Source organism: Muscardinus avellanarius, assembly GCF_963383645.1.
Source record: "Muscardinus avellanarius genome assembly, chromosome: 10".
NCBI lineage: Eukaryota > Metazoa > Chordata > Mammalia > Rodentia > Gliridae > Muscardinus > Muscardinus avellanarius.
Window position 1 is genome coordinate 93,648,950 of NC_137796.1, and position 25,928 is coordinate 93,674,877.

The 25,928-nt window shown below is 38.7% G+C and overlaps 1 protein-coding gene across 3 annotated transcripts in view; it reads right to left on the reverse strand.

The window, feature by feature from the left end:
* The window catches only part of RBBP6 (RB binding protein 6, ubiquitin ligase), a gene marked incomplete at both ends in the record, with an annotated part of 38,792 nt that extends 14,477 nt beyond the window's left edge, over positions 1 to 24,315 (reverse strand). For 2 of the 3 annotated variants that reach the window (XM_080704312.1, XM_080704311.1), the window contains 9 exons: positions 19 to 122; positions 2,412 to 2,584; positions 5,344 to 5,483; positions 5,870 to 5,966; positions 6,079 to 6,167; positions 8,207 to 8,251; positions 12,925 to 12,961; positions 16,513 to 16,612; positions 24,150 to 24,315. In XM_080704312.1, coding sequence (XP_080560438.1) covers positions 19 to 122; positions 2,412 to 2,584; positions 5,344 to 5,483; positions 5,870 to 5,966; positions 6,079 to 6,167; positions 8,207 to 8,251; positions 12,925 to 12,961; positions 16,513 to 16,612; positions 24,150 to 24,315 — 951 coding nt within the window. Of the gene's footprint in view, positions 1 to 18; positions 123 to 2,411; positions 2,585 to 3,521; positions 3,636 to 5,343; positions 5,484 to 5,869; positions 5,967 to 6,078; positions 6,168 to 8,206; positions 8,252 to 12,924; positions 12,962 to 16,512; positions 16,613 to 24,149 lie in introns of all 3 variants that reach the window. The other variant, XM_080704310.1, reaches the window with a different exon arrangement.
* Positions 24,316 to 25,928: the final 1,613 nt, after the last annotated feature.

The following is a 25,928-nucleotide window of genomic DNA, read 5'->3' on the forward strand; positions in this document are numbered from 1 at the left end:
GGACACAAAAGTAGTTACCTGTCGTAAAAACTTATTGGCAATTAAAGCATCGGGAGACACATCATTTTGATGACATGTTGGACACGTATGTTCATCTGATTCCAAGAGTGCTGTTCTTATACCTATGTATAAGATTTTAAGTATTAGTCAACGCATAGCAGGAGCTGAATGTTTATGAATTAAAAAATGGCCTACATCTAGTAAGTCACTCTTTTCCAACTATACAGAACTCATTTTTAGATTAAAAAATTAAGTGAAATCTCCCATCTGATAGTACTCCACTGTACTAACTTTTCTCTATAATGTAAACTACATCATCATCATCATCATTGCAATACTGGGGATTAAATCCAAGAACATTTTACCTCCAAACTATACCCAGAGCCCTATTTTTTTAATATTTTGAAACAGGGTCTCACTAAATTGTAGAGGGCCTAGGTAGCTGAAGCTGGCCATTAACCTGCAATCCTCCTTTCTCAGTCTCCCAAGAGAATGTGCCACCATGCCCAGTTTGACATAAACTACATTAAAAAGAGAAGTCATGCTGGTGCAGTGGCACATGACTGTAGTCCCAGCACTTGGGAGGCTGAAATAGGAGGATCACAGGTTCAAGGCCAGCGCAGTGAGACTGGTTTCAAATATAAAATAAAATAAAATAGGGCTAGGAGTGTGGCTCAAAGCTAGAATTTCCAGCCACGCCTCCCTCTAAAAAAGTGAGAGGTGTCACTGGTGCATTTAGAAAATGTTGAAACAGGGAGAAAAAGCACTTTCCCAAATACTATTAACTTTAACAAAAATATTGTAAAAAAAAAAAATAGAGGAGATAGCCTAAAAGTGATAAAAACTATATATAGTTTATAAAAAAAAAACAGCAGTTTACAAAACAAGTATTCAGGCAACAAAATAAGGCATCTACAGCACAGCCGGGAGCAACGCTGAACTGAAGATTCACTGTCATGATTTGTTAAATCCAAGATATATCCTCAAAAATATTGTAAATGAGGTGTATATGTCTCTGTGGGCTAGGAATTGAACTTGGGGTATTCTACCACTGAGCTACATCCCAGCTCCTTCTTATTCGCTAGTGTGTGTGTGGTACTAGGGATGAAACACAGGGCCTTCCTACCTCCGGGCTACACTCTCAGACCTATTTTTTAAAATATATTTTTATTTGGAAACAGGGTCTCACTATGTTGCTGTGAGCCTCACTAAGTAGCTGGGGCTGGGTTCGAACCTGCGAAGTCCTCCTGTCTCAGCCTCCCAAGTACTAAGATTACAAGTGTGTGCCACCATGCCTGGCTCTCTCTTTTTTTATTGTCAATCTACCAAGGTTGGCCTTGAAATTGTAATCCTGGAGTAGTTTTAATTGACTTCTTGACCTGTATCTTCAATGAAGAGGTCTGAAAACATTTATATTCTAAAACTTTCTTTAGGGGGGAAAAAAGGGGCCATTTCAAGACTGATCAGTGAACTTTTCTGGGTAAATAGGAATAAACTTAGGGTGGCATGAAAATTAAGGGCTAACATAAGTGGGGAAGAAAAGTCACAGCCACATCACAATGCTGAGTAATACGTTTCTAGAAAGATCTAGTTACACTAAGAAATTCAGAATAAGCTATTATTTACAACCCAGAAAAGGGATTTAGTCAGGCACTATTTAAAAATATATTCAGAATTACTTAAGGCCCAACAGGTTTTAAAACTTCTATACACCATATAAAACATGTAACAAAAATTCTATATTTAAAGAATCTTCAGAGCTGAGCCAGGTGTGGTGGTGCACACTTGTAATCACAGCATGTGGGAGGCTGAGACAGGAGGACTGTGGTTTGAGGACAGCCTCGGCTACTTAGTGAAGTCCTCCACAATTTAGTGAGACCCTATTTCAAAATAGGGTAGCTTAGGCTGGGGGCGTAGCTTAGAGGTAGAATGCCCCTGGGTTCAAGCCCCAGTCCAAAAAAAAAAAAAAAAAAAAAATCCTCAGAGCAGGTGTGGTAGTGCATGACTGTAATCCCAGTACTTTGGGAGGCTAAAACAGAAGGACCACAGGCTCAAGGCCAATCTCAGCAATTTAGCAAGACCCTCTATAAATGAGACTTTTTCAAAATAAAAAGGTCTAGGGGTAGAGCTTGGAGATAGAATGATCCTGGGTTCAACCCCCAACACCAAAAAATAAGTAAAGAAAAAAAGTTCAGCACAGGAGATGGATCATCATTCTATTATTTAAAAGAGAAAAGAGGTTGGTGTTTAAAAAAACAAACCACCAGACTCCTCACTATTAAATGCTTACTGATCAACACTTATCAACATTTCTTATTTTATTATTTAAATACACAATGTTGGTTAGGAAACTTCCTAGGCAAATACAAGTATTCTAAAATAGATGTCGTCAAGGGCTCAGCACTTCTTACATTCATCACAATAACTGTTTCCACAGCAGGGAATGACAACGGCATCAGTCATAATATCTTTGCAGATGAGACACAACAATTCATCTGGGATAGGATCATCTTCTTCTGATGAAGAAGAAGGCTCCTCCGGTAAGAAGGGCGGCTTTTCTTTCTTCCCAATTGCATATGCTTCTCTGTAAAAGAAGGTGTAGGTGTTTTAGCATTAAGAAGGCAAAGCATTCATGCTCTATGTGCTAGTATAACATAATGGGAACATATAATTCAGCACAATGCCAATTAGTTTAGACAAGTATATCTTCCAAAATAAGGGAGCAGTTATGCACCTCCTCATCCCACACAAAAAACTTGAAACCCTAACCAAGTATAACAACAACAACAACAACAACAACAACAACAACAACAACAAAATGCTATAAGAGCAGCTAAAAGTACCTTAAAATCCTGAACTCTAAGAGCTGAGGGCCAGAGAGGTAAAGCAATAGGCTCATTGCCAAAAGTTCTATTTACATGGCAGGGAAAGAATCTGAATTTAAATACCACAAATTTCCCCTTCCCTACTACAATGTTTAAGTAACAAATAGAAATTTCCCCCTCCATATTCTAAAAGTCTCCAAAACCTGTGAAGGTATTAGAGTGAATGCTACAAGATAGAAAATTAAAATTAGAACTGGCATTATACAATTAAGGGGAGATAGTTCAAGGGACATTATCACCACCACGCATTTAACTCTCAGAATGAAACTTCAAAACCAATGATCTACCAGTAATTATTATAAGAGATTATTTGGAGTCCATTAAGAAATATGATTTAAAGGATCAGAACATGTGTTACAAAAATATGAAGTAACACCTTGTTAAACATTCTGGGTCTAGTTTTCTTTGTAGAAATGCATTTGGTAGAAATGTTGGATATTAAACAAATTTAAAAAATTAAAAAGGCTATTCTGAGGCTTGTCACCACTGCTTCCACACCCCCATCTTCTCTACAATCAAATAGGTAAAACATAGGAATTCCTAGAAAAATCTTTTCTATTTCATTTCATTTCGGAACAGAGTGTGTTTATTTCAATGCTGAATATCAAAGAATCTCAGCTGTACGGAGTAGGGTACCTTAGGTGTGTTATTTGTGTTGCAGTTGCTCCATAGACATCACCACGATTCCAGAAATAAGTATCAATTTGCTTATGCCCCATTGTTCCCAATTTGTGAAAGAGGAGTCTCCCACTGCCCAAAAGAGAGAAAAGAAAAGAAAAAAAAAAAAGAGGAGAACAGAGGATAGAAAAAGAAACAGAAGAAGAGTCTGAGTTGCTTATCAGTGGTGTCAGTGGAGAGGGTGAAGCTTCATTTAAAATATCTGAGCTCCCAATTTTCCCCACTTTTGTTGTGTGTTTGACACAAATGGGCCTTTATATTTCAGTACTCAAGAGAAATGGAATTCACTATTAGCTATGGTGCATAGGTGATGTTAACTTTTCCAACACAAATTTCTAATCTTTAAAAACTTTTACATTATATATATATATATGAAGCAGTCTGCTCTTAAGTCAACTGTAAAAATGATCAATTTCAACCTAACGCTATTTGGAAGCATCTATGAAATGTCTGTGAATTAGAAACAGCGTAACAACAGACTGCTCTAAGATGAACAACAACACAGGATGGTGACTGATAAAAAAATAGATGGGGTGAAGCTGAGGAAATGAGCAGGGCTGGGAGTTTAGGAACTCTATTCCTATCTGTGAACTAAACACTGTTCATTCTAAATTACACATTCAAAAGTGCTAAATCTTTTCATTGCCATTCTATAGCATAACCACACTCATTTATCCCCACCTGCTTACTACACCACACTTCAATCTTTATTATATAAAGCTGAGAAAAAAGGTGGTTTTGAATGTTTTTTTATTTTTGTCACTGAGAACATGAACACCTATTCTATAAACTGATGTTTCTCAAACTATGTCCTGAAGCTCTCTTATCAGGATCTTATCATATAATCTCTTAATCAAACGCTGGGTGTTTGGGGCAGAGAACCTAGAGTCATATTGCTTAAAGGAACTCTTAATTAGGTACTGTATATTATATGAGTTCACAACAGTTGAAGGTCATAACCAAAAAGACAATTAGACATACAATAATAAAAGCAGTTAAATTAGGATCATTAAAATTTGGCTCATAAAAATACAAAGGGGTTTTATAAAGCTACAAGTGGTCTAATGAGTTTTGTTTTTGTTTTGTGGTACTGGGTATTGAACCCAGAAGCATTCTACTCTCAAGCTACACCTAGCCTGATTTTATTTCTTATTTGGAAACAGGATCTCTCTAGGTTGATGACAGGCTACTTGCTGAGGCTATCCTGGAATCTCTGATCCTATCTCAGCCTCCCAAGCAATGACATTACAGGTGTGTGCCACCATACCTGGCTCTAAACCAATGATTTTTAAAATAAACCCTACTTTAAAATCTTGACTACACGCTATATCCAAGTGTATTCAAGACTCCTCGGTATTTCATTTATGTCCAGCACTTGAATTTACCTGGCTATCTGGTAAACTTTTATTCTCATGCTTAGTTAATGACTTTATCTGTTTTGTTCACTTAAGAGTACATATAGTAAAATAAGATAATGTGGGAGCATGTATGCGAATGAGGAAGAAAGCAGGGAACGACAGAAAAAGAAAAATTAGAAGACTACAGGGAAGTGGCACTCACTGATGACAAACCCCCCCAAATTCGTTTGAAATTTGCCTTAAATGGAGCAGACTGCAGCCTTGCAATCTTAACACAGAAATGCAACATGTGGGAGACTGATGATCTTGGTAGACAAAGTTCCCCAAGAATCCAAGTAACCAAGTTATAAGCCCAAGATTAAAACACTACACCCTGGGACTGACTGTGGTCTCCACGAGTCATACCTAATTTGTATACTTACGCATCTATAGTTGGTATTGCATATTTTCCAGTGTTGGTAAGCATGGCACCTTTCATGTTAGGATCTTTCACCTCCATCATAAAACTTCTGGGAATTCCAGTGCTCTTTTTAATCCTAGGACCAGATTCAAAGTTCTTATCCTATTTGGAGAGAAAGGGAAAGGAGAAGAAGAGAAAAAGCAGTCATCTTCAAGAATAATAAACATTATGCAGTGCTTTGCAACTAATTTTATCTGTAATGCTTTACATATGTAATCTTATTTAATTCTCACAAATGCCAGGTGAGCCAAATACTATTATCTCCATTTCAAGAGAGAGAAAAAAAACCCAACACAACAACAAGGTTGAAGAGATCGAATGACTTGCCTAAGCCCACTCATCTATCAAATGGCGAAACCGACATTTGAAGCCCTGCAGATCTGGCTTCAGAGGTGGTGCACATTTGCCATTTTAATAGGGAAAGCAATTTTACCAAGTAATAGTTCTAAGGAAAATAGGATGTACCACAGTTCCTACTTTGGACTTACCCCATTTGTTGGGCAATTCTTAATATAATGGCCAGGTTTACCACAACGGAAACAGGTATAAGATGGAGGTGGTGGGCCTAGAGGTTTCTTCATATAACTGAAAGGAGGAAAAAATTTACATGTACACAAGATCTGATAAAATAATGCTTTTGATTGGGGGGAAAATCCACCCCAAAAGTTCCGATTAGTATAAAACATTATGAACTTACTTGATTGGGTCGTATTCATGGCCAGATTGCGACATCATTGCTTTTATTTTATCTTCTTCAGAAGCATTGGCTTCAGCCAGGTTGGCAGTCTGTTTAACAGGTAATTATTTGACACACACATTAGAAACACATTTAAGACCACACAGCCAAAGACAACACCATTCATTCATCCTATAAAGAGCAGTATCTAAACTAACCTGCCATAAAAGCAGCTACTTATAACCTGAAAGAGGCACTGGGAATTCTTTAGGTCACTTTATGGTGTCTGGGTGTCTGGCAAGCTGCAGAAAGTCTTCCTGGGGGCACTCAAACCTTAGACCCTGTTTGTACCTTACATTAAGATTTACATACTATTGTTCTAAGAGTTTAAGACTAAGAGAAACAACACTTGATTCATTTTAAATCTCAAAGATGGTTCAAGTGTCACAACGTTAAAACTGTAACAAACTTATAAGTTGGAATGGGGTGGGGGAGGTAAGCAAGCATATTATGCAGTAATCAGAAGTCATTAGGCTTTTTAGGTAGTGGTGTTGGTTTCAAATTAAGAATAAAGGATGTGCATTAAGCATTCATAATTTCAAATTTAACTCTCCAGGCAGATTTTTGTAAACTTCATCTTTAAGGTATTATGTATAATAATCTAGATATAAGCAGGGTCTAAGGGAGTGACTTCTAATAACTTCTACCTTCAAGCATCTAGCACTCATCTCAGCCATTCATTGGGTTTTATCTTTACATTCATCCACGAAACAAGCAACCAGTTTTAACATTTTATTGCAAGTTTATATACAAAGAATGCTTAACATTAACAGAGCTTAAAACAACAGCAACATTTACAGAAAACTGGATTACAGATGTTTAACAACTAATTTGTTTGAACCCAAACATTATTTTACAAACAGATTAAAAAAGAAAGAAAGAAAATGAATGCCCCAAACCTCCCCAGCAAAGAAACAATAGTAGGAAGAGACCAAAACTCAAATATGGTCCTTACAGTACAGAAGAATAAAAACAGTATACTATAAGCTACTAAAGATGTTAATGCTATGCTAAACCATTTTTCATTAGAAAATTATAAAATAGGATAGTTTTAGTCCACTATGTTTTAGAATAATCAACTTTAGTGTTTAGTCTGACTAGGACAGGTGCTTAAAAAACAACTGTTACTTGGGTGTTTTGGGGATACATTCTAAGGGTAAAGGATACAGCCTATAACAAAGCCAAGGATAAGATAGGTACAAGCACTAATGGAACACCTCTCCTTTTTTAATCTCAGTTGCTAAATTTAGTTTCACATTTCAGATAGAAGGGAAAAAAAGAATTTTGGAAATGTGGACAACTAACTTCCTTCCTGGCCCTCAAAGGTCTACTTTTTTTTTTTTTAAGGCACAACTTGCAAGCTAAATGTATTGTTTTAAAAAGTCTTACATCACTAGTGCTTTCCCAAACAAAAAGTACACATTGTTGAGCAAAAAAATAAAAAAATAAAAAAAAATCAAGCAACCTTATGGTAAAACATGGCATTTACAATGATTTCAGGAGGTAACAATTTGCCCCTCTGCCAACATACACATTGGTATATTCCTGCAAATAGCTTTATACACTTACACAATTCATGTAGTCTGTGTTCAAACAAATTAGGTTGTTTAAAATTTTCTCTAATGCAGACAGACTACAATATAGCATGAAGAAGCAACTGTTTAACATTTAAAATATTGACCTTCATGGGTTCAATTAAAATATTCAAGAAATAACCAGGCAATCGTCCATGTAAGGGAAATCTTCTGTTTTGGCTGCTTCAAAAAAGTCCACATAACTTACAGCCAAAACCAGGGAATTCCTCCAGAACTTTGTTTCCAATGTATAATTAATATGTATGAGGGGAAAAATGATTAAATGTAGCTTCCTGTGTTTCTTCTGTCTTGAAGACGAACAGTATTCCAACATTATTCTGAGGCTGACAAAGTAATCCCCTATCTTCTCAAAACAGCAACTACTCTTTACAGGATAGTAATATGTACAATGCTTTGACAAAAGAATCCTCCCCACCCCATCTTTAAAAAATTGTTCCACATAAAAGAATATGATAGGAAAACTTATATTTTCAAGAATATATATTTATATATACCTTTGTAAGCTGGGCCAGAGTAATAGATGCAGAAGAGTCATCAATCTGTTCATAAAAAATTAAACACACATTCAAGTTTCACACTGAAAACATCTGAAAGTGATCATTTAGCCCCTAATGGCACTAATGTCTAAATATTGGGTATTTTCTAAAGAATGCTACTTTGTTTTAAGCCTGAAAGTGTAACTAATCCTACTTCATTTTTCTTTATACATTGCACACCCAGTAATAAAAGTTAATAGTTGAGGGAGACTTAATTACAATTTAAAAACAGGGTTAAAATAAAATCACACAGGATATCTGTTCAGAATGGTGACTAAATACTAAGAGCCCCAGTCTCTCAATGGTCTCTAAATTTGATAATGCTCAAGACAATGTACACTAGAAGAGAGAATAAGAAATCTTCCTAATTCCCCCCTATGCCATTACACATGGTAAAAACAAGCAGCTTTCTAATTGCTCAGATAAATTAAATGCTTTAATAAATAACAGCTCCCACATAATTATTACTTTTTTTTTCTTTTTAAAGCATGTACTGCTCAGTCTGGGTAAGTGTGTTTATTCTCCCATAGAAAGAGTAACAATAGCTTTTTGCCAAAAAAAAAAAAAAAAAAAAAAAAAGGCCACAGCTTTATCAGGGCAAAGATGTTAGGCCAATGGAGGTACAAAAAAAGAAGAGGAAAAAAAAAAAAAAAGAAAGAAAAGCAAGGGTACCCAGGGGAATGCATAAACAGAGCTGGATTCTAATATTTGGAAAAATATATAAAGGATATGAGAGCTTTAAAAATATAACATTTAAAATTATTTTTCAATTCTCAAACTATTTTAGTTTGAAACAAGATGTTTATGTGTGTACTGCACACACATATGTATCTTTATTAACTTTGAGACAAGACTTCCCTATAGCTTCCTACTCAGTAAGTGGGTTGCTTATTCAACCTGTTATAAAGCTTCGCAATCATTATTGGTCAGAATTCTTGTCTAAAATGGAGAGGATATAACAATATTTCTGGATCAAAGTCTTCAATAGATATTTTTATGAGAATTAAAAGCAACATTAAGACCCCAAATAGAAATGTAACCTGTTTCAATATTAAGTTCTTAGTCAATGCCTACCTCAAAAGGGATTCAACATACATAAATTTTTAAAAATAAAGCTGAAGCAGGCGTGGTGACACACGCTTGTAATCCCAGTACTTGGGAGGCTGAGACAGGAGGATTGAGGGTTTTCAGCCAGCCTCACCTACTTAGTGAGGCCCTCTGTAACTTAGTGAGACCATTTCAAAAAAAGGAATAAAAAAGAGGGCTAGGAGTGTAGCTCGGAAGTAGAATGCCCGAGTTTAATCCCCAATAATGCAAAATAAATAAACAAATCTGCCTAAATTTAAGATATATCTTACAAGTATCTTAAGGTTTTAAAAGTTAGTTCAATGGATATGATTACTGGGATGTTTGTTTAGACAAAAAGTTCTTTGCTCCACACTGGAGGACTACAGAGTTAAAAATCCACTAATCCCATATTTCTAATGGGTTCTCATTCTTGCATAGCTTTGAAGTAGTTTTCCCGTTAAGAACTAATCTCAAGGGTAAGTAGGAAAAAATCAAAGTATATATAAATATCCTATTTTTCATCCAGAAAATTGACATATTCAGTTTATTTTTAAAAAGGATTACATTTTACATCATTCAAGTATTACTGGACTTTAAGTAATAAGGACTGAATTGATGTCAACTCAATCATCTATACAATGTTTCTAAATAATTGAACAAATAACTTTAAAAACAGCCCATTACTATCTAAAATAGGAATAATGATTTCCTTAGAAACAAAGCAATCCATTATATTAATTTTCTTACCACTGAAACACTAACATTTTAAAAAATCTCCCCACTCTTAAGCTATGCTCAGCTTTTAGGCTGGGTTTCTCAGTCCTTTCTTTTTAGTTTTCTGCCACTGTTGGATGTTGATTTGAAAGTGGTTTCACATATGCAATTCCATCTCACTCATGTTTTCCCACCAAATCATAATAGCACCTAAATACCTTATAATCCACAAAGTCAAATTCACCACAAATTTAGAAAAGCATCTAATTTTGTTTTCTACTGCAACGTGTAAAAAAATGAGTTAAAAGCCGTGCGTGGTGGTACATGCTTGTAATCCCACTACTTGGGAGGCTGAGACAGGAGGATCACTGGTTCTGGGCCAACCTCAGCTACTTAGTGAGGCCTTCCACAACTTAGTGAGACCCTGTTTCAAAATAAAGGATAAAACAGGGCTAAGGGCACCTGGGATCAATCTCCAGTACTGGGAAAAAAGAAAAAAGGAAAAAAAAAAAAAAGGAAAAAATATTTTAAAGTAATCAGGAATTTATAAATATTAAAGTCAATAAAAATGACTTCTTGGTAAGATACCAGATAAGATAGTCATTTTAACAAAAATCTATCATATTAAAAAAAGTCTTCACAGAACTGACAGATGCATCTTGCAGCCATCATTAAAATAACCCACTTCCCTATATCTTACTAGGGAGTCTTATTTGTGGGAACAAGGATCTGAAACCTTTTAAGCCAATTATTTTGGACTGAAAAGATTCTAAAAATGTAATTCTAATGTTTAGTTAGCTGTAATATACAACTTGGAAGGAATAACAGAAAGGATGATTAAATAGAACAAAAGCCGGAGAATATGACAAGTCACCTCTGATTATAGTTGGTGTAAAATTAAAAAATACATATACATATACATCTAGTAATCTGAATAAAAAATTTGGTCCTGTGCTTCTATTATCATTGCTTTTGTGAATGTATATAATCCCTGACTCTTAAGTCTTCTAAGATGAGCACTAATTGTACTTGGCAAATAAATATATTCTCTCTCATCCTAAATGTCAGCAAATATACCCCAGGCAAATAATGGATGGGGATAGCAAGTTTCCTAATGTCTCCATTTCAGGTATTTCTAGCTAAAAATTAAAGCCATGTTTAAGGTATTAAAAAAAAAAAAGAAGAAAGGAAAAGAAATCTAAGTAAACTTAGAATAAACTGCTTCTTATAAATGTAATACAGACATGCCAGGGAACACACAAGGCTAAAAGAATGTTAACTTTATTTATGAACATGTGATTTGTGTTTATACACATGCTAATAAACAAAAAGGAAATAACTGTTTTCAAGAAATAAAACTTCATCTGAATTAGCTTAAATACTATATAAAAATGTACTTTATACAAAGTGTGTTACATTTACTACTACAGTCACCAGGAGAGTCAATCTAATTTGTGCTAGCATTTGGATACATAAAAATCAGTTTTAAACCAATCACCAGCAAAACATACTTGGACAGTTTTACAGCATTATGCTTTTTTAAAAAACTCATATATCCAAAGAGAGGAAAATTAAAAAAAAAACCCAAACACTATGATTTTTGATCTTTGAATCACTACATTTAGTTCCATGAGAACTAAAGGCCATATACTTTAGAGAACAAGTCCAAAGTTCAGATATTCTGTTATCATGTTTAAGATCCAATGATCCAAGGTTAGTGAAATGCCTCATACACAAAGATCAATAGTATTTAAAAAGTATAAAATAAAATAGCAAGCAATACCCTTGAATTCTAAATGAAGATAGCAGACATCTTGCACTGTGTACAATACCTGAGCAGTAAAATGTTTAGAGAACCATCGAGCTTACAAAACCCAATAAAGACAGACCTGTGTTCTGAAACAGATGTTTGACCCCACAATTTAGGAATGCTGCTGCCTTTTACTTAAGAGCTCAAAGTCAAAATAGTGTCACATGTAGGGTTCAGCTATCATTATAAAAATTAACATGTTACCCTGGTAAGGGAGTTGCCCCTCGATAAGCTACAGGTTTCAATAGCCTAAAATTAATGCAGCATTTTAGTACTTTGCGAGAAAGGGAAATATTTTCATTTGAACAGACTAGACAGAAGTGCAAGATACTCTATTAAATTTTAAAAATATACTCAACTATATAAGATCATCAACATCATTGAGACATTTATATACTCATAAGGGGGGTTCAGTTTTCACTTTAGGGTACAGTTATAAACAAATGATAGTCACTCAAAATTGCCAAATAAAGCAAGAATAAAGCTGCATCAATGGTCTCTGGAAAGCTCTTTTCTATGTTTGTGAACCTGGAGAAAGCATAAACTTTAATGTAGGCCTTGCATGTTGCCAATGCAGTTTTGAAAGCCATCAGTCAGGCAGAAGAAAAAAAAAAAAAGAACTAACAAAAACTAAGTGATACAACGTGAAAATGGCAAAATATACACTCCAAACATTTTTTTATTGCAAGAAACAAAAAAGCACACAACAGCCTGTACATACATACAAAATACTAACTATAGACAGACAGATGTAGAACATGTTATCATGTTCATTAGTGTAAAACCTACATGATCTAAAAAGGATCATACAGTACTGCACAACACAGCGTCATACAGGGAGGATTCTATCAGTTAATATGAAACAGTGCTATGGGCACAAATCACCCATCACCCATTTCTACAAAGTAAGTGTGCAAATTATGCATATATATTCATCATCAACTGAACTGTCACCAAAATACATTTTATTTACAATCTGTACTGTGATCAGTTGGAATTTAAGGTCTAAATGATTTACTTCACTGCAACATTAAAACGGTAAAAGCAATGTGTAGAAAAAGTGTGAGATTGTGTTTTTACATACTGCTTTTGTAGTTCCCATCACTGGTTCAGTTCGACTTCTAAAATATAAAACAAAAACAACAAAAACTAACATTAGTTAGTTTTTACAAATTTTAACAGTACTGATTTTTGTGCTAGTAAGTCTTAATACATATCTCCAAATCATACTCTTTTAGGAATGTAATATTTATTTGGTACATTGATTTAAATACAGTGAATTCTGAAGTAATGAATAAATTACTTTGATGTTTACCACCTCTGAACAATTAAGATACATTTGTGATTAAAAAAAATCCCATACTGGAGAATTCAAAAATAGGTGTACCTTGCCGCTTATAAGAAATGTTTTCTGGAAAGTAGCACGGGGATTGTATTATGTTTATAGAAATTGTAGTTCATTCATTTGGAAACAGGTTCTTGCTAAATTGCTGAAAGCCTAATTTGCTGAGGCTGGCCCCCAACCTATCATCTTCTTGTCTCAGTTGGCCAAGTGCTAAGATTATAGGCATTGGTACCACCAAACCAAGCTTGTCGTCTTTTTTTTTTTTTTTTTTTAATGACACTGGGACATTCTATCTTTTGAGCTATACCCCTAGCCCTATTTTATATTATTATTTTTTTTTTTTTGGGGGGGGGGGTCTGGGAATGAAACCCAGGGGCTCTCTACCTTGGAGCTACACCCCCTGTCCTATTTTTTATTCTTTATTTTGAAACAGGGTCTAAGTTGCAAAGGGCCTCACTAATTAGCTGAGGCTGTCCACGAACCGTGATCCTCTGGTCTCAGCCTCCCAAATGCTGGGATTACAAGCATGCGCCACCACGCCCGGCTTATGTATTATTTTATTTGGAACAGGGATTCATTAGGTTGCAAAAGGCCTAAGTTTTTGAGGCTGGCCAAGAACTTGCAATCCTCCTGTCTCAGCCTCCCAAGTACTGAGATTACAAGTGTGCGCCACCACACCCGGCTCTGCTGTTAATGTTTATGACTTGGATCCCTGAGAAATTGCTGCGCTTCATAAACTAATTTTCAAACCAAGAAAGACAGACAGGTTGAGTTATTTTCATCTTTAAAAAGTTTCAAAATGACCAAGGATTAAATAAGAATTTAAACTTCTACTAGGCAGCGATGGCCCATGCATGTAATTCCAGTACTTGGGAGGCCGAGACAAGAGGATCACAAGTACAAGGGCAGTCTCAGCAGGGAAGCAAGACTCAGCAACCTAGCAAGATCCTGCTTCAAAACAAAACAAAACATAAAAAGGGCTGATACCTAAAGTTCAATGCCCTGTACCAAAAAAGAATTCAAACTCCCAGGACAATGCAACATAATCTAAATCTAAAATATTTTAATTATAATACAAAATTTAAATTAAATTTTCTTTAGTCCACACAGGAAAGAGAACAGGTTGTTAAATACAACCTGTAAATGCTTAAGATTAGTTTATGGTGTCTTGACTATATCTTGATTATAAAGAAATATTAGATATCACTTAAAAAGTTTTCTGTACATAATTTGTAAGTCCTGAGGTTAAAAAAATTTTGTGTTTCATTTTATTCAACAAATTCAAAGGTATTTTGAGACAAATTTACTATAAACAAGACCAAGTACTGTCTATTAACAAGCAATTTTGTGTAAGGAGCAACTTAGTTCGCTATGTATTTTTTTTGGTATTGGAGACTGAACCCAGCAGCATTGTACCTTTACATCCCCAGCCCTTTTTTATTTTTATTTTCAAACAGGGTCTCACTAAGTTGCTGAGGGTAGCCTCAAACCTGTGATACTCCAGTCTTGGCCCTCTAAGTAGTGGTATTATAGGTGTGTGCCATCAAGCCTGGCTGCTACATGCTTCAAATAATTTTTTCATAAGTTTCTGAATATTGAAAATATTTAGAGAAAAGCAGCGCACGCTCGTAATTCCAGTACATGGGAAGCTGAGACAAGAGGATCGAAATTTGAGGACAGCCTCAGCTAGTTAGTGAGGCCCTGTTTCAAAATAAAGAATAAAATAGGTGGAATTTGGAGGTAGAATGCCTCTAGGGTCAATCCAAGAAAAAAATTCTTTAAATCATTTCCAGCTAAAAGCACATACAACTAAGATCACTTGATGATTACAATAAAAAAAAAAAAACTTGTTTTTTTAAAGCTCTTACTCTTAGAACAACTTTCAAATATTAAGAAACAGAATATAACTTTAAAACAGACTAATGAGAAAAATACTAGAATACTTGCCCAAATGAGAAAAAAGTCCCAAGAAAAGACATTTTCCCTCATTTCAAGCACACACTCCATTTCTTGTGACTGGCAAACTGACCTGACACAGAATTTACCAAAATTTAAAACAAAACTAACCTCTCAGTGGAAATCACTACCATTTAGACCAAGTTGTTGCATTATTTACATATTTTAGTTCTGGTGTCACTCTTAAAATTGCAATAAAGCTGAGAATTTCAAGATGTAAAGTTTTAATTATGCCCTTTTAGTGAATATAAGTTCTAGACTAGTCCTGAGAGACCGCTATGTTCTTATTCCAATAGTGGGCATTTACTCGGTGCCAACCACCATTTAATTTTTACAGCCTTCTATAAGTTAGAGGAACAGTTAGTATCTCATGGGGCTTGGACTTAGGCCTCTCACCTCTATCCCCTGCAGGCACCAAATGTGAGGATGCTCAAGTCATTATGTAAAATGGCATTTATTTGCATATAACATGAGCAATCTCTAGTATAGATTACTTATATCACCCAATACAATTTAAATGTATGTAAGTAGTTGTTATGCTGCATTGTTTAGGGTTAAATGACATGAAAAAACATCTACAAATGTGTGGTACAGAAGTAACTGTCAAAGACCTAACTACAGAATACACATCAGCAACTTTAACTTTTTTTCTTTTCAAATCTTTCAATCTATAGTTACTACAGACACAGAACCTGGGGATATGAATTACCAACTGTTCTTACACCCATTTTAGAAAAATCAGAGGCATAGACACTTTAGGTAACTCAAGTCACACAACTGGTAAAAGCAGTAAATGGGATCAAACTTATGCCTGACTCCAGTGTTATGCAAAAAAAAATCCTAAATAATCTATGGCACACATCCCCAAAGTTGGTGATACCTGGGGTAGGAACGATGCTAGACCAATCCTAGAGGGGCATGTAGCCTCAGGTACAACTGGAGGGTACTGAGTAAAAATAAGGGGGCAGAGGAAGTTCTCAGGGATGCTAGGTAATTTCTTTTATGAAAAGGGAGAGTGAGAAGCCAGTTAAGTTTGGACAATCTATGTGCTGAGGTATCCTGACCAAAACCCCTTATTGAACACTGGGTACCACCATTATTGGATACTCTTGAGTCTGTCAAAATATGCAAGACATTCTCTAGAACATATCCATTTTTGTGGTGAAAAAAAAAAAAAAAACAGCCCAACAAGAACAAATTTTTTCCTAAAAAGTTACTTCTTAGTACAGGCTAAGTCAATTTGATGAGGAAAGAAATCAGAAAAACCAACCAAACCCCTATCCTCAGTTTTGAAAACTGTTATTAAAAATTTTTAAGATGAAAAAAATTTTAAGGTCTATTTTGAGAAACAAATGAGATTTTTATACTCACATAACATATGTCTTGCTTGTAGATTTAACACCTCCTATAGGAATTCTTCTAACAATTACAGATGAATTCTTAGGAATTAGAGCATTATCATCAGTATATTCTGTAAATAAAGAGATAGAGTCAAATTTCTATTTGGGTCAATACCCACTAGTTAACTTTACCCAAATATAAATTTTGTGAAAAATGAACTTAGCCATAAAAGAACAATAATAACTACATATTCCTTACATCTAGATTACTAATACTGTTAAATCAGATAGCCAAGGCCAGAATGGAAGCTTCTGTTCAAAGAACACAAAACAGGATCAACACAAATACTATCAGTAGATTCTGGTCTCCAGCATCTGTTTTGTGGAGCTCCAAATTTTGTCAAGACTAAGTAAGAGCCGGGCATGGTGGTGCACCCTTGTAATCCCAGCATTCGGGAGGCTGAGACAGGAGGACTGCAGTTCGAGGACAGCCTCAGCTACTTAGTGAAGCCCTCTGCTATTTAGTGAGACCTTGTTTCAAAATGAGAAAAAAAAAAATAAAATAAGGCTAGGTGTGTAGCTCAGAGGTAGAATGTCCTTGGGTTCACTTCCCAATACCATAAAAATAAATGGCATAGAAAAGACTGCAGCCGGGTATGGTGGCGCACACTTGTAATCCCTGTGCTTGGGAGGTGGAGACAGGAGGATCGCACAGGTTTGAAGCTAGCCACACTGGCTTAAGAGACCCTGTTTCCAAACAAAAAGTATTAAAAAAAAAAAATAGGTCTGGGAGTGTAGCCCGGAGGGAGAAGGGCTTCCAGGAACCCCAGTACCACCAAAAAAAAAAGAATAAAAAAAGGACTGTAATGCTGAAGAAAATCAAAGAATGAGATAAAAAACAGAAAGATATAAGTCATATTGATCTATACTTTGTTTCTAAAAACTAGCCTGGTGTGATGGCGCATGCTTGTTCCCAGCATCTGGGAGGCTGAGACCTGGAGGATCGCGGGTTCGCGGACAGCCTCAGCTATTTAGTGAGACCCGGTTTCAAAATAAAGAATAAAAAATAGGGCAGGGGGTGTAGCTTGGAGGTCAAATGCCCCTGGGTTCCATCCCTAGACCTGGGGGGAAAAAAAAAAAAAACCTATGACAGGAAGTCAAAAGATGCTTTTATGAGAAATAATGACAATTCATGTTATAAAAGATTATTCGGGAATCTATGTGAAGAATAAAATGTAGAGGAAGAAAAAAAGAGGTAACCAACAAGGAGACTGCTACATAGTCCAGTAGAGATAATGATGGCTTGTATTAGGATGTGGTGGCAGCCAGGATGTTGTGGGGTAGCACTGACAAGACTTGCTCATGGACTGCGCATTAGGAAAGTGAAAAAGAATAAGGCATGAATTCCTGGGTCTCAACATTAGTGAATGGACTCAGTGATGTCACTTTTTTAGAAGACCAAGAAAGAGGATGAATGGATGCTATTTTTCTACTCAAATTGACTATAATCTACAGTACTTCTTTAAGAATAAAAGCAAGATGCCAGGGTGGTGGTGCCCATTTGTAATCCCAGTACTTGGGAAGCTGAGACAGGAGGATTGCAGGTTTGAGGATAATCTCTGCAAGTAGTGAGAGTCTCGTCAATCTAGCAAGACCCTCTTTCCAAATAAAAATAAAATACGGCTGGATGGTGTAGTTCAGAGGTAGAATGTCCTTGGGTTCAATCCCCAGTACCCCACCCAAAACAAAGAAACCAGACCTTAACTATGGTAAAGATTTGCTAAGGTGTCTATAAAATTACTCAAAGAAAAAATAACTCACCGGAGATGTACCCATCTCCCTTAATCCCACAACCAGACACTGGGGTTCACTTTTCTCCCATGTACTGGGGATTGAACCCAGAGGCATTGTATCTCTGGGCTTCATCTCCAGCCTTTTTTCCCCCTCCCCATTTTGAAACAGGGTCTAAGTTGCTAATGGCCTCCAGGGGCTGGCTGTGAACTGTGATCCTCCAGTCTGTTTCCCAAGTTCTAGGATTATAGGCATGCACCACCACACTGGGCTTTAGGTTCACTTTATTAATAAAGTTACTTGCTTCCCTTAGCACAAAGTAACTGATTATCTGTTCTTCCAATTACTTCAAGCCTAGTGTAGGCGTTTCAAGCTTTTAAAGTATACCAGCCTTATTATTTTTAGTTATAATACTATAAGTATTCCCTGTTATAAACTGTTTAGCAAGGGTTCTTTTTAATATATTTCAAGTAGCTGACTGTATCTCACAGGTATCCAATTAGAATGATGAAATTTCCTAGATTCGGGCATGCCAACATAAAACTATCATCATTATCTTGGATAGTTCAGAACAGTCCCAAATTCCAAGCAAGCTGAGTCAGAAAAAGAGCAGAAAGGATGGGGAATTTTAATAGGTTTAAAAAGTTACTTCTAGCGCCAGGTGTGGTGGGGCATGCTTGTAATCCCAGTACTTGGGAAGCTGGGACAGGAGGATCACATAGATTCAAAGCCAGCCTCAGCTTTTTAGTGAGGCTCTCAGCAGCTTATAAGGCCCTGTTTCCAAATAAAATATAAAAAATAGGTCTGGGAGTGTAGCCCAAAAGTAGAAGGCCCCTGGGTTCCATCCCAGGTACCACAATAAGAAAGTTAATTCTAGGTCAGGTGTGGCGGCACACATTTGTAATCCCAGTACTTGGAAGGCTAAAACAGGAGGATTACACAGGTTCGAAGCCAGCCTCAGCTACTTAGTGAGGCTTTCAGCAACTTAGTGAGACCCTGTTTCCAAAGAAAAGAAAATAGGTCTGAGAGTGTAGCCCAAAGATAGAAAACCTCTGGGTTCCATCCCCAGCAACACACACACACACACACACACACACACACACACACACACAAATTAATTCTAGAACCAGAACCGTCAAAATCTGACAGGAAGTTTCCAAATATGTAACAATTCTCAAATGCATTCACAGTAGCTTTCAGAGATCATTTACCAATTTGATCAGCACAATACTGTGTTAAATAGTACTAAAAAATGCGGGGCGTGGTGGCGCATGCTATAATCCCAGCATCAGCTACTAAACTGAGGCCCTTTGCAACTCGGTGAGACTCTGTTTCAAAAAATACAAAGACTAAAAAATAGGGCTGGGAGCACGGTGGTAGAATGCCCTTGGGATCCATCCCCAGTACCACAAAAAGAAAAAAAAAAAAGTACTAAAAAGTCAGTGACTCAACATCCTTCAGATACTCTAAACTGACCATTTTACCTGAATCAGAATGGTTTCCTACCCCTACCCAAAGTATCTTACACTTAAATCCTTAACAAGTACTATGTTTAGTTTTAAAAGACCTGCCAGTACAAGTTTTGCACAGATAAGATTTTCAAAAAATAAGATGAATTTGAGAAATGAGAAGTCAGAAGAACTTTTTTTTCCCCCCAGTATTGGGGATGGAACCCAGGGGCATCCTACCTCCGAGCTACATCCCAGCCCTATTTTTTATTTATTTTTGGTGGTAATGGGGATGGAACCCAGGGGCCTTTTACCTCCAGGCTACACTCCCAGACCTATTTTATATATTTTTTTTAAGTTGGAAACAGTGTCTCTTAAGCCAGCAAAGGCTGGCTCCAAACATGCGCTATCCTCCTGTCTCAGCCTCCCAACCCCGGGGATTACAAGTGTGCGCCACCAAGCCCAGCCCTATTTTTTTATTCTTTATTTTAAAATAGGGTCTCACTGAGTTGCAAAGGGCCTAAGTCGATGAGGCTGTCTGCTAACTGGGATCCTCCTGTCTCAGCCTCCCAAATGCTGGGATGACACAAGCATCTGCTACCATGCCTAGCTTTCAGAATATTTTTTTTTTTTTTTCTGGTGGTACTGGGGTTCCTGGAAGCCCTTCTATCTCCGGACTACACTCCCAGACCTATTTTTACATTTTTTTATTTGGAAACAGGGTTTCCTGAACCTGCGCGATCCTCCTGTCTCTGCCTCCCAAGCGCGGGGATTACAAACGTGCGCCACCACGCCCGGCCAGAATAATTTTTAAAAGTATTTTTTACTCAGCTTCTGAATGTCTCACACCAAGTTCAGAGGTGGTAGAACAGAGAAGCACAACAGTTTTTCATATACAATAAAGATCACTTGGGATTCTTTGTGAAATAGTCTAGAAATAAGTAGAATTCGTGTGTGTGAGTGTGTGTGTGTGTACACTGGGGACTGAACCCAGGTGCATTTTACCTCCAAAGTACAACAAGTTCATTTTATTTTGAAACAGTCTAGTAAGTTGCTAAGGAGCTTTCTAAACTGCTGAGGCTGGCCTTGAACCTGCAATCCTCCTGTCTCAGCCTTCCAAGTACTGGGCTTACAGATGTCTGCTATCACAGCTGGCTACAAGCAGAATTCTTTAAGTCTAAAAACACAAAATTCTGATCCAAATGTTTTAGTCTTATCAAAATTTAAGGGTCCTAGCTGGGTGTGATGGCATATACCTTGTAATACTATTCCGTGGGAGGCTGAGACAGAAGGATCACAGGTTAAAAGGCCAGATTCAAGCAATTTAGATATTCTTATGAACTTAGCAAAATCTTATTTTAAAATTAAAAAAGAGCCGGGCATGGTGACGCACGCTTGTAATACCAGCACTCAGGAAGCTGGGACCAGAGGATCACAGCTCTCGAACAGCCTCAGCTACTTAGTGAGGCCCTCCGCAACTTAGTGAGACCCTGTTTCAAAATAAAGAATAAGAAAATAGGGCAGAGAGTGTAGCTCAAGAGATTGTGTTCCATCCCCAGACCTGTAAAAAAAAAAAAAACAAGACAAAACAAAAAAGGCCTGGTGTGGTGGCGTACACTTGTAATCCCAGCATTTGGGATGCTGAGACAGGAGGATCCGGCTATTTAGTGAGGCCTTCTGCAACTCAGTGAGACTCTGTTTGAAAAATAAAAGAATAAAAAATAGGGCTGGGGGTGTAGCTCAAAGGTAGAATGCCCTTGGGTTCAAACCCCAGCACTGCAATAAATAAATAAATAAATAAATAAATAAATAAAATAGGGCTAAAGGTGTAGCTAAGAGGTAGAATGCCCCTAGGTTCAATTCCTAGTACCATACACACATACCAAAACAAACTAAAGGTCCTAAACACAGACTCCAAAACTACAGGGAATGTTTTGTAGAAATATGATGGATTAGGCAATTAAAATATTAATTCCAACAAATGATCCAGGCCAGTATTTTCTCCAAGGAAATTTCCTATAAAGCGACATACACTTATTTTGCAACCTTTAATTTACTGAATAGTGCTAAAACCAAGTAGCATTCTTATGGAAATAGTATCCAAAAATTAAGTATCTACCCTTTGCACTACTACCAATGATAATTGTTTGTTACCTAATTTGAGGATTGCTTAAAATGCACATTTTGTCTTCTATGTAAATATTAAAATTTTTGGGGCAAGCACTTTGCTGGATTTCAGAGTTTGGATTATTTATCATCTCTCTTTTTGTATGGTTCCAGGAATTGAATCTAGGGGCATTCTACAACTCTGAGCTACACCTTCAGCCCAATTATATTTTTTATAATTTTTACGTGGAAACAGGGTCTTGCTAAGTTGCTGACAGTTTCAGTAAATTGATAAGGCTCACTTCAAACCTGCTATCAGATCCTCCCGCCTCACCTCCCAAATACTGGGATTACAGGCGTGAGCCTCCATGCCTGTTACCATGTATTTTTATTTCTTGGACGGAGGAGGGGATCCTAGCCCCAAAGATTCAAAATGGTAAAAATGAAAACTGCTTAGTATATGACAGTTAAAATTGCCTCAATATCTTGTTCCATTTATATTGTCCTTCCTCTCATTCATACTCATTAATACAGCAAGATGGCCTAAAATTCTTAAGAGTCATTTCTGCTGGGTGTGGCGGTGCATATCCATAATCCCAGTAGTCAGGAGGCTGAGACTAGAGGATTGCAGGTTCTCAGCCAGCCTCAGCAGCTTAGTGAGACCCTGGTTAGTGAGACCTATATAAAACAGGTCTGGAAATGTAGCTCAGAGGTAGGAGGCCCCTGGGTTCCGTTCCCAGGTACCACCACCACAACAACAACAATAACAACAACAACAACAACAAAAAACAAAAAAAAAAACCCAAAAAAGTCATTTCTTACAAACTGTAACTAGAATACTAGGGAATGCTTTGATGAACTTCAAAAAGCTGTTTCTTACCTGTTCGCGACCACCAACAATTTGCCCTCTCCCTAAGCAGAAGGATATTATGGATAATTACAATTAGCATAGGGCAGGACACTTGCTTTTCAAAACGGGAGGCAGTAGACAATATTCTTTTGCATATTTATTATGAGTAGAGTTCTTCCTTTGAGGAATGAATTTGACCAAATTATGTCATGTGCATATTCAAATATGTCACAACGAATCCCACTATTATGCATAATTGTAATGCATCAATAAAAACACTTCTTCCTTAATATTTCTGAGTCATGTACTACTACTGGTACTACTGCTCCTTAGCCTAATACAATTATACTTATGTCTGCATTCTAAGTGAGAAAAAAACTCGTCTTCTACACGACAAGATTTATTCTACCAAACTACATGAGTGGGGGAACACTCATTTCAATAAAAACCAAAACCTGTCACACCTTACAACTTCAGTTATCAAAAACTACCCCAGCCCAATTAGAGCTTCACTCTAATGTTTCACATCCCACCAAAAAATCTCAGAAGGTTGGCTAATCTACTGAAAATTACATTAAAAAATTACACATCAGCGTTACTATACTGAGAAAAAGAAACCAAAATAAGTTCACAGAAAAGAGTCCTTGGTCACGTTGATCTACTGTTAACTCCCAATATTATAAAAGATCTTTAAAATGGAGAAAAAAACTCCTAATCATAGTTTACTTGTATTCACAAAGTAGCAGCCCTCTATTGTCAGAATCACAGAAAGTCTAACAATTACTACTTAAAAAAAAAGTAATGTCAGTACTTTTGAGCTTTTTCTGAATTGCTAAATTCTAAGAGTCATATGATGAAGTCAGAATGTAACTACTGAATCACTGTATTACAAATTCTGGAATTCATACACAAGACAAGGGCAGTCACACCAGAACATCTCAGGTTCCAAAAACAAGTCAAACATTGATTAGACTCAAAATATTAAAGCGAGGATCCCCTCTTCATCACACCGGTAACTCCATGTAAATAAACAATTAAATAGGGAGGGGCGGGGGGGGGGAATGAGCTCGCACATTTGCTATTCAATTCCAAAAGACTGATAGGATAGAAACCGTGAGCAGGTTCTAACCCCCCCCCACACTTCCTGGATGAAAAACAAGGCTAGCACCCAGAAGCCTTGGAAAACATCTTCCTTTCACCCCCTCCTCCGCGCACTTTTAAACACACCGAAGATAACCAGACTTCCAAATTTTTTTTGAATAAGCTGTTACAGTTTGACCCAAGCATGCAGAAATCAAATAGTCCAGTTCAACTCCAAGGTCGACTGCGGCAACCCCTAGCTATCAAGAAAAGTTGTATCAGAAGTATTAGAACGAACAAGAATGGCGGTTGAGTCTTCTGCCAGGCACCTTAAAACTAGTACCCAGCAAACAAAACTGCCCAGCAAATATCTGGAGCCCATGTGGCGCTTACCTTCTTTCGTCTGCGCGTTGGTGATCTGCAAGTCGCAGTCGGCAGCTTTCAGCTTCTCTCTCCCCATAATCTGCTTCTTTAGATCGCAGAGGGAGATGTGGAGCCCATCAAAGGTGACGGTATCATAGTTGAGTTTAGAGGAAAATTTATAATGCACACAGGACATTGTGCCAAAGGATTCCTAAGGTTCAGCGAGGAGACGTGGACACTCTCAATATATGTATATTTATCAACGTAAGAGCAAAATATGTACACACACAAAACACTCAAAAGACACCGAAGGACCCTAAGGCCTCAGATTAAATACCCCCCCACCACAAGTAGGGGTTCGTGAGAACAATAATCCAGAACCCCCCCGGATACTCAGAATCGCTTCATGTGGGAGGAGCAGGACGAGGAGGACGGGGAGGAAAAAGGGAAATCGAGAATCCGCCAACGGGCACAATGTCACCCGGCCGGGCCCCCCTCGCTCATGCTAAGGGCCGGCAGGAGACGGGGGCCGGCGGTGCAGTCAGTAGCGGTCAGTCCACACGTTAGAGTCCGGATGACCCCGCGGGGTCAGGGGTCCATAGCGCGGCCGCACCTCCCGGCGGTCTCTCTCTCCGTGGATGGGGTGACCCCGGCCCCGGGAGGTTGAGGGGCGAGGGCCTAGGCCCGGAGTCCACCCGCGGCCTCTCGCCTGCTCCTGGCTTCCGGACGAGCGGCGTCGGCGCCCCAGGCCCGGCCCCCACCGCACCCCCGCGCCGGCTCCGGCGGCCTAGGCCGAGGCCGCGCGGTCGGCGGAGAGGAGGCCTTCCGCAGGCCGCGGCCGGCTCCGCCTCCCCCCGCCGCCGCCGGCGCGGGCCGCAGCTAGGCCGCGCAGCGCCTCCTCACCACCCGGGCCCCAGCCCGCGGCCGGGGGGCTTCGGCGGAGGCCGGGGGCGCCGCCGGGGCTCCCTGACGCTTCCTCTCGCCGGATCCTCCGCGCTTCTCTCGCCCGGCGCTCCCGTCGCCTTTCGGCCCGGAACCGCGACAGTGAGCCCGGGGACGGCCGGGCCGCGGCGAGGGCTCCGCTGGCTCCCTCTTTTTTGTTTTGTTTTGCCCCCCTGCCGCTCTCGGGCCCTCACCCAGCGTCGGCGACACCTCCAAGCCAGGCACTATGGCGGACGCGGCCTGGCTCCCGGCGAGCGCGCGCCCCACTCCGGGGTCTCTAAGCAGGGATCGCACGGGCGGCGCGCGCGCGGGGCGGGGCCGGCGACGCGGATAGGCGGGCCGGGGGCGGGGCCGTGACGTCACAAAGCGCACCGGCCCGCCCACGTGACCCGGCGCTTTGTGACTCGCAGCTCGGAACCCGAGCTCGCCGCGGAACGGGAGGAACCATCCGCTCCGCAGAGCGGGGGGGAGGCGGGCAGCGGGAGGAACCACCTGTCTCCAAGGCGAGGGGGAGGCCGAGCTTGCGGAGGACCGGCTCTCCGGGCGGTTCGCGGAGCAGAGCTCGCCGCGCAGTTGCTGCCGAGGTGGCGAGACGAGGAGTGTCCGGCTTCCTCCTTTTTTCCCCCTCCTCTCAATCTCCCTACAACTTCCCTCACTTCGCAAATTTAAGTAAACATGGTTGCTATGCAGCAAACTATGGTTGCTATACAAGCACTGTCTTAACTTCCCCTTCTAACAAACTGGCTGTCATCTTAAACCTTTCCTAAGTTAAATTCTGGAGCGATTGCTGCCTAAAGTTGATCGCCAGCACTATCAGATAGATTTATTTTGAGCCCATCCTATGTGTAGGCACAGTGCTAACCCTGT